General features: G+C 36.0%; 2 protein-coding genes across 3 annotated transcripts; one reads left to right on the top strand and one right to left on the bottom strand.

The window, feature by feature from the left end:
• Positions 1-146: 146 nt before the first annotated feature.
• Positions 147-4,411, bottom strand: pin4 (protein (peptidylprolyl cis/trans isomerase) NIMA-interacting, 4 (parvulin)). Its single transcript, XM_077236023.1, has 4 exons — positions 3,914-4,411; positions 3,457-3,527; positions 883-1,002; positions 147-455 (listed from the first exon to the last, which is right to left on the bottom strand). Exons 1-4 carry the CDS (start codon positions 3,948-3,950, stop codon positions 297-299), a joined length of 387 nt encoding a protein of 128 aa, XP_077092138.1. The 5' UTR covers positions 3,951-4,411; the 3' UTR covers positions 147-296.
• A 294-nt stretch (positions 4,412-4,705) lies between these two features.
• On the top strand, positions 4,706-9,528 carry nek12 (NIMA-related kinase 12). 2 transcript variants are annotated; one of them, XM_077236022.1, is made up of 4 exons: positions 4,706-4,847; positions 5,219-6,440; positions 6,639-6,803; positions 7,780-8,369. In XM_077236022.1, the coding sequence occupies exons 2-4, from the start codon at positions 5,324-5,326 to the stop codon at positions 7,935-7,937; spliced, it is 1,440 nt and encodes a 479-aa protein (XP_077092137.1). In that variant the 5' UTR covers positions 4,706-4,847; positions 5,219-5,323; the 3' UTR covers positions 7,938-8,369. The 2 variants fall into 2 exon arrangements, with proteins under 2 accessions (XP_077092137.1, XP_077092136.1); XM_077236021.1 differs by having other exon boundaries at positions 4,707-4,847; positions 6,597-6,803; positions 7,780-9,528.
• The last annotated feature ends 3,781 nt before the right edge of the window (positions 9,529-13,309 follow it).

Genomic DNA, 13,309 nt, shown 5'->3' with positions numbered 1-13,309 from the left:
TGTTAACTAATGAACCTATTGTAAAGTGTTAGCAAATAAACTATTGTAGTATATGGAAAGCATCAGAATTCTAAGCAACAGAAGGCTCTCTGGAAATTAGTTACAACAACATTTGTGGGGAAAAGAGACAAATGAACCAAAAACAGTTTGCTCATTAAGATGAGTTTTTTATTAGCTCCTATTTACGTGGTGATATAAAATAAATCCAAAGTTCCATGACTGCACAATGCACTGTTGGAAATGCAGTGTTGTAAATTGTACCACAACATCAAGTTGTTCAGTTCTTTTAAGAGGGATCACTTTTTGCCTTCAACCATGATGATGTGGTACCCAAACTTTGTTTTCACGGGAGGATCTGTGTATACGGGTTTGTCCATAGTGCTGACAGCTAGAGCAAACGCTGCATCCTGAAACGGTCCCACCATTGATCCTCTTGTCATCCAGCCGAGGTCACCCTGTCACATGCAAACCAAAACTTTAAGCTATACAAGCCGTCATTAAGACATTTAGGCTGTCTTGATAAAAAGTACATACAGATTATTAAGTACATACTTTGATCAAAACTGTAAAACAAAAGGCATATAAAGATCTGAAGATACTAGGCAACAGATTCTTCCAGGTATGTTGTTTTAGTTTTAGGAAAGGATGGACATAATAAGTAATATGAAATATCATGAGAAATACTATAGAATAATATGGGTTCAGTGTTCAATGCAAAATAGATTGAGGAATTTTCCTGCATGGATAGTGCATTGATTGACATCTTCTGATAAAACAAACAAACAGTACCCATAGGAACTACAGGAATTAATATTTCTCATAGCATACAACTGTCACATTACTTCTACTAATATGCGGTTATCTACATGAAAAATGTCTTACTCCTTGTCTGGCTTTGTCCTCACTGTATTGTGCTGCCACTTCACTGAAGCGCATACCAGATTTGAGTTTCTCCATTGCTTCCATACACTTGCCATGCTTTTCACACAGAATATGCCGAACCTAGCAGAAAATAGGGTGTCAATATGACAAACAAAAATGCCATTTATTTATATAGCAGTTCGACAGTGACAATGAGACTTCACATTATTGATACACCTTAGCAAATTTGCAAACAAGTTTGCATATTGCACCATATTAAAATAGCACAGCGGAATTTATTTTAACAATAGATAATGCAGATACAAACAGTTAAAATAATTCTAATTTCATATAATAATAAAATAAGAATATTAACATTTAATAAACAATTAACACGTAATGAACATTTATGAACCACATTTTATAAATGTTTTCATATCTATAATGTTTATATCATATAAATGTATATTCATAGGAACTTAGAATCAGTGTAATTTCTGTTATTCAAAAAACAACAACTTTAAATGCTAAGATTGGTGTTTGTAAAAACATCTAAAAAGGACCATATACCAATGTTTTGCAGGTTTTATGAAAAATATTTTTCAAGACCTTTTTTAGACCAAGTGAAGAAACTATAGGGAATTTACTGAAGGGAACACAAACTAAATGTCTTGGGAGAAACACAATGAGTTGTGTAGTGGCTTTCCTATAAGCCCAGGAAAGGTGGTAAGGTGTTCTTCACGCATAGTTAAAACAATGCACGCAGCGGTATCCGTTTGAACAATTTGTTGTCCATTTAATGAGATGTATGTTTACAGAGTTTACAATGCATTGGTTCTATGGTAAGAACCATATATTCCCGCCACCTGTCCCTTTCTGATTCAACCCAGTTTAGGAGTTTTGACCCCATGGGTGAACGTGATTTCACCAAGTACCACATGTTCCTGGATCAACATCTTTGTTGATCCTGGAACAACTTTCAGATCAACCAATCAGATCCGAGGGACAAGTTTACAGTTTATGTCAAATATAGGCTTAGAACCAGGGTAAGGTGCTTCAACATCAGAGTTATTCACCTATCATTTCCCTCTGATTTTAGGGAAAAGTTATGGGTAGGGATAGGGTAAGGACTAAATTTTGGGACAGGAATGTTATTCCAGGATCAACAAAATATGTTGATCAAGGAACATGTCTTACTACCATGTGATGGAACAGGTGTGGCTTTCACCTGTACCACTGATGCACACTGCCATCTAGTGGTGGAACAAATTACATTTAGCTCCTACAAGTTGTATTAGCAAAACACTTCCAACAGATCTCCCTTACTTTTTCATTTAATTGACAAAAAAGTAGCTTGAAAACCTCTGATCTCAACCACTAGAATATGGACATAACATTTACTTTTTCTTCTGATCACACAGCAAAAAAGTGATGATCTTCCTATTTTTTGTCTTGTTTTCCAGTGCAATAGTCTAAAGATTCTTAAATCAAGATGCATTTACTGGAGAAACAAAATGAAATAAAATATAAAGTCTTGTTATCAAAACAAAGTGTTTATGCTTAAAACAAGAAGAAATATCTGCCAACAGGCTCAGAAAAATCAGCTTCATTTTTGAGGATTTCATACCTCACTGACATACATTTGTTCTTGTTTTATCCCTAGACTTACTTCATTCTGTTCCAATTTTTTCAAGACTTTGTATTGGAACACAGGACAAAAATTCTGATGAAGATATCAATTTTATTGCAATAAATGCAACATTTAATGCCATAACTTTGATTTAAGACTATTTAAGTCCTTAATTTGTGTAAGAACGTATTAAAGGAATAATTCACTTAAAATTTTAAATTCTTTCATCGTTTAGCTACTCACCCTCAAGTTGTTTCCTGAAAAATGTTGGTAAAGAAACAGTTGATGGGCTCCATTGACTTCCATAGTATTTTTTTCCCCTACTATGGAAGTTAAAGTGGTCCATCAACTGTCTAGTTACAGACATTCTTCAAAATATCTTCCTTTGTGTTCAGCAGAAGAAATAAACTCATACAGGTTTGAAACTTGAGGGTGAGTAAATGATACCGAATTTTCATTATTAAGTTAACTATTCCTTTAAGATCTGCAGAAACCCTGATAATAGTTTTTATTAATATTTTTAAATCATTTTTAATCTTTATATTTTCTGCTTTCGTTTTAATTTTAGTTAAAGTTATTTCAGGTAGTTTTTGTGTTATCTAAACATGTCTATATCGTTTTTATTTGTATTTCAGCTTTATTTTTATTAGTATAAATAAATAAATATAAATATATATTTTATTTCAGTTTATATTTATTTTATTTCTAAGAGCACTGTAAAAAATATGTTCATGATTTATATTTTTTTTTTCTTTTGTTAAATCAGTGTGGCTCAGATGACGTACTATTTTGAGTTTCTGTTAATTAACCCATCGCCATTGTATTAATAACTAAAAAAAATTTTTCATTTTAATGATCTCAATAATTTAAGGCAACCAGGTTACTTACTTTTTAAAGTGAAACCAACAATAATGTTTACAGTGTGACGATTTTTGATGGTTTTAGTAGACATGATAGATGTTTACCTTCACTGCAGTACCTCCTTTCTGAGCCTTCTCCTTCTTCTCACTGTCTCCACTGCCTGAAGCAGCAGCCCCTGCACAGATACAACATCTATCTTAGCATCTGAAAAGTACAACAAAGCAATTTAAATACTACTTATCCATTTGTATGTACATTATTAATTTTTAAATTATTAAAATTATATATATATGTATATATATATATATATATATATATATATATATATATATATATATATATATATATATATATATATATATATATAAGTTAGTTGGTCTTGTATAAAACAAGACAACATCAGCTGAAATAGTTTAACAATATTTACAATATGTTAGCCGAAAACACTGAGCTAGCTAGCATGTTAGCAAATAGTGCAACACTCAAAATGTACTATAAAATTGGACATGGTGTTTGTTCAAGATTATTCGCTCAGCACAGCACCATACATTTGTTGTTTACCTTTAGCACCTTTGCCACCCTTTCCTTTTGGTGGCATTTTCTATCTCCTCGTGTCGGATGTATCCAGTCTATGGTTTCCACTGAACCCTTTGCTAGCACACAGGAGTTAGTAACTCACGGATCCCCACGCGGTTAACCTTAAAATTGCGCGGAAGCTTTTTTTCAGCGTACAGTTTTACAGTATACTTTATGTTAGTCTATATTGTGCAGTAAACTACGCCGCTTATTATAAGAAAGTGTAAATGCAAAACTTTGCGCACACATGAGAGATGATGGGCTTGAATACATTAGAGACCTTAACAGTTTTCTTTTTTCTCTTAAGCGATGATCGATATTTTTTTTTTTTTTGCATGGTGATTACCAGTAAATGAGTTAATGTGTTTTAATTGCAACTGTATTTTTGCATTTAATGTTTAAAACAGATTATAATCGTAAAGTTTAGAGTAGACAATCACATTGATGAGCAAATGTGTCCAAGCCATAGATATGTATACGTAGATGTCAAATTCGACGGTCAAAGCCTGTCTGCTCCAGACACGTCGGCGCGCCCGCCATCTTGGAACGGTCAGCGTGTTTTTTAAACATAAAATGCATTTTTGCATTTTATGTTTAAAACAGATTATAATCGTAAAGTTTAGAGTAGACAATCACATTGATGAGCAAATGTGTCCAAGCCATAGATATGTATACGTAGATGTCAAATTCGACGGTCAAAGCCTGTCTGCTCCAGACACATCGGTGCGCCCGCCATCTTGGAACGGTCAGCGTGTCGTCACCGGCTTTGACCGGTCCATTATGGCGGATGGCTGCCCATAGAAACGGCCACTAATGTGGTTCTATGTATATTTATTTCTAGTGTGCAGTCCAAGCGAACAACCGAACTCGACATAGCCTCATGGTGACGTCCTTACTCCTTATAATACATTTGTGACAGGTATGGATTATTACTGCAGAATAAAAAAATAAAAGTTCGATGTGATTAGTTTTGCGTAGTTATATTTTACATTACACCTCGTCATTCCCTTTTGTTGAGAAGGAGCTGTCATGGTAACATGAAGACAACACAGTCGACTTCTTCTCCTGACACGACGCAATAGCTAAAAAATAAATACATATAAGTTTTTATCAATAAGGCATGAGGACCCAAAGGTAATAAAGATTTTAAGGATTTTTGTTTTCGAAAACGTTTCACCTGTTACTTTGGCTAACTTAGTTGTCTGAACAAACCTGTTTATTAATTGGAGGATCAGGTAACTTTTAATGACGGTTTGCCAACCTATAACGTTATGGTGATTCATTTTCTAGTGTAAATAATCATATCCAGTTCTCAACGAGACAAAATAAATGTTTCTGCAACCAGTAAGGGCACAAAGAAGATGTTTGGTGAATGAATACCGTTAGGTTCAAGACATGGAGAAATATGATAATGTACTGAATCTTGGCAGAGGAGGAGCAGGCGTTGTAATGTTGATGAAACACGTTGATACAAAGAAATTATGTGCAGTCAAGAGAATTCATGTGGACAGTTCCCGAAAAACAAAGACCAAAGATGTTGTGTTGCAAGAGGCAGACATTCTCAGGAGCTTGAAGCATCCTCATATTATAACATGGATTGACACTTTTTTTGACACAACTAATGAGTATATTTACATTGTTATGGATTATTGTGACGGTGGAACGTTGGATGACCACATTAAAGAACAGAAGAGTGGGGAATACTTTGAAGAATGCAAAATTATGAACTGGTTTGTTCAAGTTGTCATGGCCGTCAGTTATATCCACCATGAAAAGGTCCTTCACAGAGATATCAAGCCGTCCAATGTGCTGTTAACCAAGAGAGGCGTGATTAAGCTTGGGGATTTTGGAATATCAAAGATCATGAACCACACGCTGGATATGGCCTCCACCTGTGTGGGAACCCCCAGTTATCTGAGTCCTGAACTCTGTCAGGATGTCCCATACAGCATCAAATCTGACATATGGGCTGTTGGCTGCCTACTATATGAGCTTTGTGGCCTCAGACCAGCTTTTGAAGCTAAAAATCTCCTAAGTCTGTTTTACAAGATCATAAAAGGGGAGTACATCAAGGTCCCCGAGAGGTATTCAGAGGACATCCATACATTAATCGGGAAAATGCTGTCCGTGGTTCCTGAAAACAGACCGAGTGCGAGCAGCATACTTAGTATGACCTACGTGCAGGAACATCTGGGAAACTTCATCGAGCACCAGGAGAAAGAAATTACAAAGGTGAATGCTGAATCCAGACCTCAAACAAAAGAAGCCTTGAACATAGAAAACGCATCTATGGAAAGCAGAACAGATAGTGCCTCAGCTGTCTCTGACAAGACACTGCAAATAGAGACGTCACTCAGTGCTGAGGACGAAGTGGCCCATGAGGGAACAGAGTCTGATTATTCAGAGGACTTTGATGAACATGATAGCTATGTGTCCTCCGAGGATGTTTCGAGGGAAGATGTCTCCTCCAGCCTTGCCAATGTGGTTGAAGAGGCATTTGAGGAATCTAACGGTAAGGGTGTAATGTAATCATATTCATAATGTTTTCCATTGTTTTATTATTATTATGAGGCAACATCCAAGGCAACAGGCGTAGGCGATGGTGATCTAAGAATTTTTGCTGGCTTTCCTAACACAGAGCATCCTCTGCATGTATCATTTATGACAGTTGTGCTTGTGCCCGATGATGAGGACATCTCGGACTATCCAGATGACTTTGAAGAAGCTGAGGATGATGACCTGGTTGAGGTAGTCAGCTACGCCAGAGATGCCCTGAACTGTGTTCCAGAGAATGATGCGTTTGATGTGGAACTGGAGCTCAAAGATGCAGGCGGTTTCGCTGTCACAATGAAATTGTTAAAAGAGAAATACATGGGTAATCATGCACATATCAAATTGGCAGCACTTTATTTTGATGGTCCGCTTTTGTCATTCTACTAACTATAAGTAACTTTACAACTACATGTCAGCTAACTCTCATTAGAGTATTAATAGACTATCTGCTTAATATCTGCTAACACTTTATTTTGATGCTTCCCAACAGACATTCAACTGACTATAAGTCCATTTTTTCTGTATATAAAGTCTTTGCTATAAGTAACTTTGCAACTGCATGTCAACTTATTATTTTAACCATAACCTAACAGTCTACTAATAGTCTATGAGAGTTAGCTGACATGTAGTTGCAAAGTTACTTTTAGTTAGTAGAATGTCTAAATCAAAATAAAGTGTAGCCATGATATTTATTACAAGTTGGTTTTTTTTTAATTATTCTCTTGGTTTTTCTTGTTTTTCCCCCCGTTTTATATTTTACTTCAGTGGTTAATTTAACAACCTGCTTAACATTTCGTTTAAACAGTTAAAAGAATAGTTCTCCTCAAAAATATTTTTTTTGTCATCATTTAATCACCCTTAAGTTGTTCCAACCCTGTATGAGTTTCTTTCTTCTGTTGAACACAAAATAACATATTTTGAAGAATGTTGGACTCCAGACAATTGACGGTAGCCATTGACTTCCATGGGTGCCATCAACTGTCTGGAGACCAACATTCTTCAAAATATCTTTTTGTGTTCAACAGAAGCAAGAATACAGGCTTAGAACAACATGAGGGTGAGTACATGATGACAAAAATATTTTTGGGGTGAAATATCCCTGCTATTATTGTTTCAGAGCATTTGAATATATATATATATATATATATATATATATATATATATATATATATATATATATATATATATATATATATATATGTATCAGTATAGTTCTGAATACTGTTTGCCATCAAATCTGGTTCTCAGAGTGTCTCTGCATAAGCAAGTAAATGCTGTTCTGCTTTCTGGCGTTATAGAGGATGTTGGAGCCTCAGTCTATGAGGAAATCAGTGAGCACTTTCTGAATGGCCTCACGCCAGGAGACCTGCAGCCACAGTTCCAGCACACGATCGGGACAGACCATCTGGAGACCTGCTACCTCATTTTCAACCTTGACCAAGAAACAACATGCTGAATCATGCCTGTCCTATTTAGAGAAATTATTTTCCCTTGTTTTAACAGTCAGTGCTGACATAATAATGAACTTTAGCAAATGCTGGGATTGTATGAAAAATTCAGAGTATATTAAATAGAGAATTGTGTAATATATGTAATGAATTATATCTAATATTATAAAATAGTGTGATTTTATGGATATTTGTCATCTATATATATATACATATATATATATATTTACCAAGCATTCAGTGCCTCTTTAAAAGTGTTACCTAGTATAACCAGCAGGTGGCACTCTATAGTAAGAAAATGTGTGGTGTTACATACCAATCCAGAAAATGAACGCATCATAGTTTCTCATCTTGGCATTATCAGTCACTTCACAGGACTGAAGTATAAAACGGCTGCCTTTTACATACCCTGTATAGTGGATAGAGAAATTCATTATATCAATGGGTATAATAAAGATTTAACTCATTTCATACATTCTAATTTACAAAAATGATCTCTCAACATGTCCATTAAACAATGCTTGTAAATGTGAAAGCAGTGGAGACTATCTTGTGAACATTTCCTCCTGTTCTTTCACTCCACTATTGGAGAGATTCTGATTCTGTAAATTTATGGCTAACAGCTGCAGTTGTTTTCCATTTAAGGCGTTTGCCCTTAAACTTGTCCAGATTCTTCCAGCAGGGAATTAGTCAGTGCGATAGAAAACTGTCATGTGTAACTGTATAAATGGCCCTGTGTTATATTTTATTTAAGAATGTTCACAATCTGCCCCCACAGGAAAGTGTGTTATCAATATGGAGATAGGTCTCCTCACAAAATGTTTATTTTTCATTTTGTCTCTTTTAATATCTTTAAACATGTAAGAAGAAGAAACATGATTTTACTCAAAATAGTATCAGTCCCAGCCAGGAAGGGGTGTTTTTTGTGTGTGTAGGCTATCATGAGACATAAGAATCCTCATTCTTCAAAAAACAAGGTCATGTTGATGTTAAAGCTGGTGTGCACTTTTATAGATGGAGTGGAGAAAACAGAACACCTCTAGCCACAAATGAAGTCTTTGACTTAAGTTATCCACTGTAAAGAAAACAACTCTGAACATTAAACATGTAAAGTCATTCCCACAAAATACATTAATTTTTTATAATGCAATGTTCTGAAAGAAGTAAAACATGGACTGAGGAGTCATTCAGGAGCTTGCCTCATTAAGGAAAATGTTCCATAAGCCTGATGGATTGTCTAGCATGTTTCTTTATTTATCTACCTATGCATTTAGAAGAGTGGATGAGAGACCAGAATAGATGGAAACAGGTCAAGACCACTTTAGCGAGCAATCACCTCTTTGCATGTCACTTTAAAACCTGTCAATATTTCATCCATAGTAAAAAGCGTGTCACTTGTCTTTAGGGCTTTGTACAAAGTTTGATGCATTATTGATTGATTTCTGTACGAGTGCTCTGCCCTTTAGCTCAACTTGATTTTTTTGTTTGCATATTTTTTTTCAAAAATGAGACTATAGGATCCTAATTAAGTGTATTTGTTTGTTTATGTGTCCGAGTTTTGACTTGCATTTCTAAATGTTTCTTAAATTATAATTCGATTTTTCCTTTATTCTCTCGTGTTGTTTGCCTTGGTGTGTCCTAATTATATTATTCTTCATGAATTGGTGAATTGAACAACCTGCTTTCAATTATGACAACTTTTGGTGTAGTATTTGCATGTTATTGAATATGGGAATATTAATGTATTTGGTATTGGTGAACTAGATCTGTAGGCTGCTGCTGCTGTTGATTATTGCTGCAAGTATGGACTTGCTTCTGCTTAAACACAGACATGATGCTATGAGCAATGCAAGCTGCTGCTGCATTTATAGACATACATACATACTGTAGCAGATCTAGGCAGGTGGAACTGGGGGAGGTGGAGGGTTTCAGAGGAAGCAGACTATTTAAATAAAACAACAGAAGCAGAGAGTGCTACATGGGTGTCTTTACGTAGCCACTGGTGCTCGTTGGCTTTTTACTTCACCACATGAGTGCCTTGGAGTATTTCATCTTCAGACTATTTAAATGTTGAGCAAGCAATCTCATTGGCTGCAGGACCAGCAGAGGCCAATCAGCTTGTGCCATGCAATAATGTTGTGATTGCCGACAGATTGCATGTAAAGGACATATCAGTCTGCGCCCTCCAGTTTTAACATGCAAATTGATTAAAAAACATTTATTATATAGCAATGAGCTTTGTTTGATTATTATTGCAGTTCTTCAAAAAACTTTCTTATAGGCCTTTTTCTGGCGAACACCCTCATGCTTATTGGCTTGCCAGACTTGTTCAGGAAAGTCCTATTTAACAGTCATGATATTCAAGAGAAAAGAAGTGCTGCAGAGAGAATGGGAGGAAACTCTGGCAAACATGTTTCCCTTGACCTTTAATAGACAGCACATGTCTGGCCTACATTGGTGTGAGATTTCTCTGCTAGATAGCTTAGATTACCATACTGCTCCTCACACGTGTGTCCTATTGAAAGCTGCATTCTTAAATTCCTAGTTTGCTTATCAGAACATATTTTATGGAATATTCATTGGTTCCAGCAGTACTCTAAATCTCTAACCCACTTGGCTAGATTCGTTCAAGACCACAGGAAGGAAGTAAAGAAAAACATCAAAAACTATGCATGAGAGTCAAACTCACAGCCACAATTGTATCCCTCATCCAAGCAGAGGAATACTACAAATCTCCAGGCTGACTGTTGTATGTTACAGCTCTAAAATATTGATGTGCCATTGTTTCCGGTGAAACAGCCTCGCTGGAGACCAGTGAGTATTAGAGAAGTGAGGTGGAAGATGGTGACAGTAGCCTGCACTCTAACCTGCTCCGGTTGCGTCTCCAGAGACAGCACATATCACAAACCACATGGCCCTGTGAAAATCCACCCTATTCTAACCCAAGAACAGAGGGACTAAAAGCAGCACTGGAATTACATTTAACTCATCAGCTACGACTTTGTAGAAGGCAAATTGCTTTATCCAGTGGAAGAGTAAAAGCCCCATATAAAGGTTGATGGCACTTTACCTGATCTCACCATCTTGTGCTGACGCTATGTTAAAAATACCTACAACAACAGCTGTCTGAACGGCTTATATCAGGACTGTAACATGAATCTAACCATGAAACTGAACAGCACATATTTATACTACAGTTCAGCTGTTAGATATATTGGCTCATAGGTGTTAATACTTTCGAATAACCATTATGCTCCAATTTAATGTTACTTAGTCATTTAGAAAATATGAGCTGAATTCTATATGAAAGCCTGTTTACGCCTCATAGAACAAGAAATGAAAAAGTAATTTGCGATGATGTGACTTTATATCTCGCAATTGCCATATTGTTTCTCATTATTGTTTTATAACGTTCAATGTGATTTTGTTGAAATATGACCATTTTATTCTCCACAATGTGGCTTCAAAGCTTGCAAATGGGACTTTGTTTCACATAATTGATTTATAACTCACTATATGACTTTATATCTCTCAATATTGATTTTATCTCACAATGTGACTTTAAATCTTGCAGTTACAATGTTTTTTCCTCACAACTGCAATTTTATAACTTATTTTGTGATTTATAGGACTGTCTCACAATCACTTTATATCTTGCAATACAAGTTGTGATTTTATATCCTATACAATGACTTTATAAATTGCAGTGTTTCTCATAATTGCATATTTACTCACAGTATGACTTATGTATCTGCGATATGATTTAAAAATCTCACAATTGTGACAAATTGTTTCTCATAAACAGGCTTCACCACATAATGTGACTCTTTAAATAATGCTCCTGTTTCACATTAATGGCGAAAATGTGAAGTGGTAAGTATACTAAGTAGGCCTACTGTAAAGAGTGACTAGAGAACAGTTCACATTTCCCCTCACCATGCATGACACGTTAATCACAAATGATGAGAGCAGGTCAAAGCAATTACATGTTAGAAAGCGGTGTCATGGCACATAATTTCACTTTATTACCTGACATGAAGGAGACCTTGAGGTGTGAGTCACGGTTCAATCTCCGCCCAGTCTTCGGGGTTTGCAGTGTGGCAGTTTAATAAGAGCTATTGTAAATGTCCTTGTAAATTATCGGTGTCAACAGAGTGCACTTTGTGGAGTTTGTAGTGTACTCCTGAGAGGATTATCCTATGACGAGAGGTGAAAGAGTCTTAACTTCATAATTTTTATAATTGATTTCAGAGTGCAAAACTATGACACCCCAAATCGTGGATATTATCATTGAAATAGGTATTTTAAGTCATGTATGGACAGACTGTTCTCTGGTTCAATGTTAGTATTTTGTCCTTCAGTGACAGTTGTCTCATAGAGAAAGTGTTTAAAGACCCCCGATAGGTTAGATTAACAGGGAGCAAGATCGATTTTTCTCCTCAGATCGTTTAATCCCAGTTTATTGGAAGTCCAGTAACACTCAGCACAATATTGTGATATTAAAGGCTATTGGTCCCATTCTGCTATTGTGGTTGGTGCTCCATAATCTTCCTGTGAAGGTATCTCACAGGAGTTGGGTGGATCCATATTGCACAATAAATGGTGCAGGAGAATTTGGACCCCTCAAAAGTGGAGTGTTTGATGTATTGAAACAGTAATAAGCCTAAATCAGTTTTGCAATCCCTCAGGCATCTCTTCAGCATTAGGATTTCCTTGGTGTTTGTTTTTGATTCACTCATAATTCACAGTGAAGCTCACATTTGAAAGCCCACTGCAGATGGCAGTGTGTGAGGGATTAGACTTATCAATGACTGTGTAAAAAAAAAAAGTGTAACACCAATACAAGTTACTTCAAAGTTCAATGCATTGATTTGTTCAAAGATGCTGATTCCCTTCTATACAGCAGGCGAAAAGTATTATGTGGAATGCCTTCTGCCTTTTATACTTCTTCCTGATGAAAATGGCAGAAGAGAAGCGACCCAGCTGATGCTGGAGGTCACATGACAACATTTCGGATGTAGTACATCTGGATTTCATTCATAGGCCCTTCTGAAATCTAAAATGACAAATGGGACACCCTACAGTTTTGTGGACTTCACGATGCACAATGCACACGGCAGCCATTGTAACACAGATTATGTGTTGACTTTGGTTGTAACCTCACTGCCTTCACAATATATCCAATATGTCTAAAATATATGTTTTCAGCACTAACTTATTGTTTATTGATCTGTTTTATAAAAGCAACATCACGCATACAGGCGTAAACTGTTCCTAACTGGATTTAGATCCAGCATACAGGCCAGTAGAGCTTACAATGATAACAGTCACTATGAATCAATAAGATTAAAAGTTGTGAGAATACAAGAGCTTTGTTTCA

This window comes from Siphateles boraxobius, unplaced genomic scaffold (genome assembly GCF_051911475.1).
Source record: "Siphateles boraxobius isolate OS27281-9 unplaced genomic scaffold, OSU_SipBor_1 2, whole genome shotgun sequence".
Classification (NCBI taxonomy): domain Eukaryota; kingdom Metazoa; phylum Chordata; class Actinopteri; order Cypriniformes; family Leuciscidae; genus Siphateles; species Siphateles boraxobius.
Note: the sequence above shows the minus strand (reverse complement) of the source record. Positions and strands in the feature narration are given on the sequence as shown.

Coding starts and splice junctions, on each gene's coding strand:
- pin4 (XM_077236023.1), bottom strand. CDS start 3,950: ATGCCACCAAAAGGAAAGGGTGGCAAAGGTGCTAAAG. Junction 3,528..3,913: donor GGGTGGCAAAGGTGCTAAAG/GTAAACAACAAA, acceptor GTATCTGTGCAG/GGGCTGCTGCTTCAGGCAGT. Junction 456..882: donor AGGACAAAGCCAGACAAGGA/GTAAGACATTTT, acceptor TGCATGTGACAG/GGTGACCTCGGCTGGATGAC.
- nek12 (XM_077236021.1), top strand. CDS start 5,324: ATGGAGAAATATGATAATGTACTGAATCTTGGCAGAGGAGGAGCAGGC. Junction 6,441..6,596: donor GGCATTTGAGGAATCTAACG/GTAAGGGTGTAA, acceptor CATTTATGACAG/TTGTGCTTGTGCCCGATGAT. Junction 6,804..7,779: donor GTTAAAAGAGAAATACATGG/GTAATCATGCAC, acceptor CTGGCGTTATAG/AGGATGTTGGAGCCTCAGTC.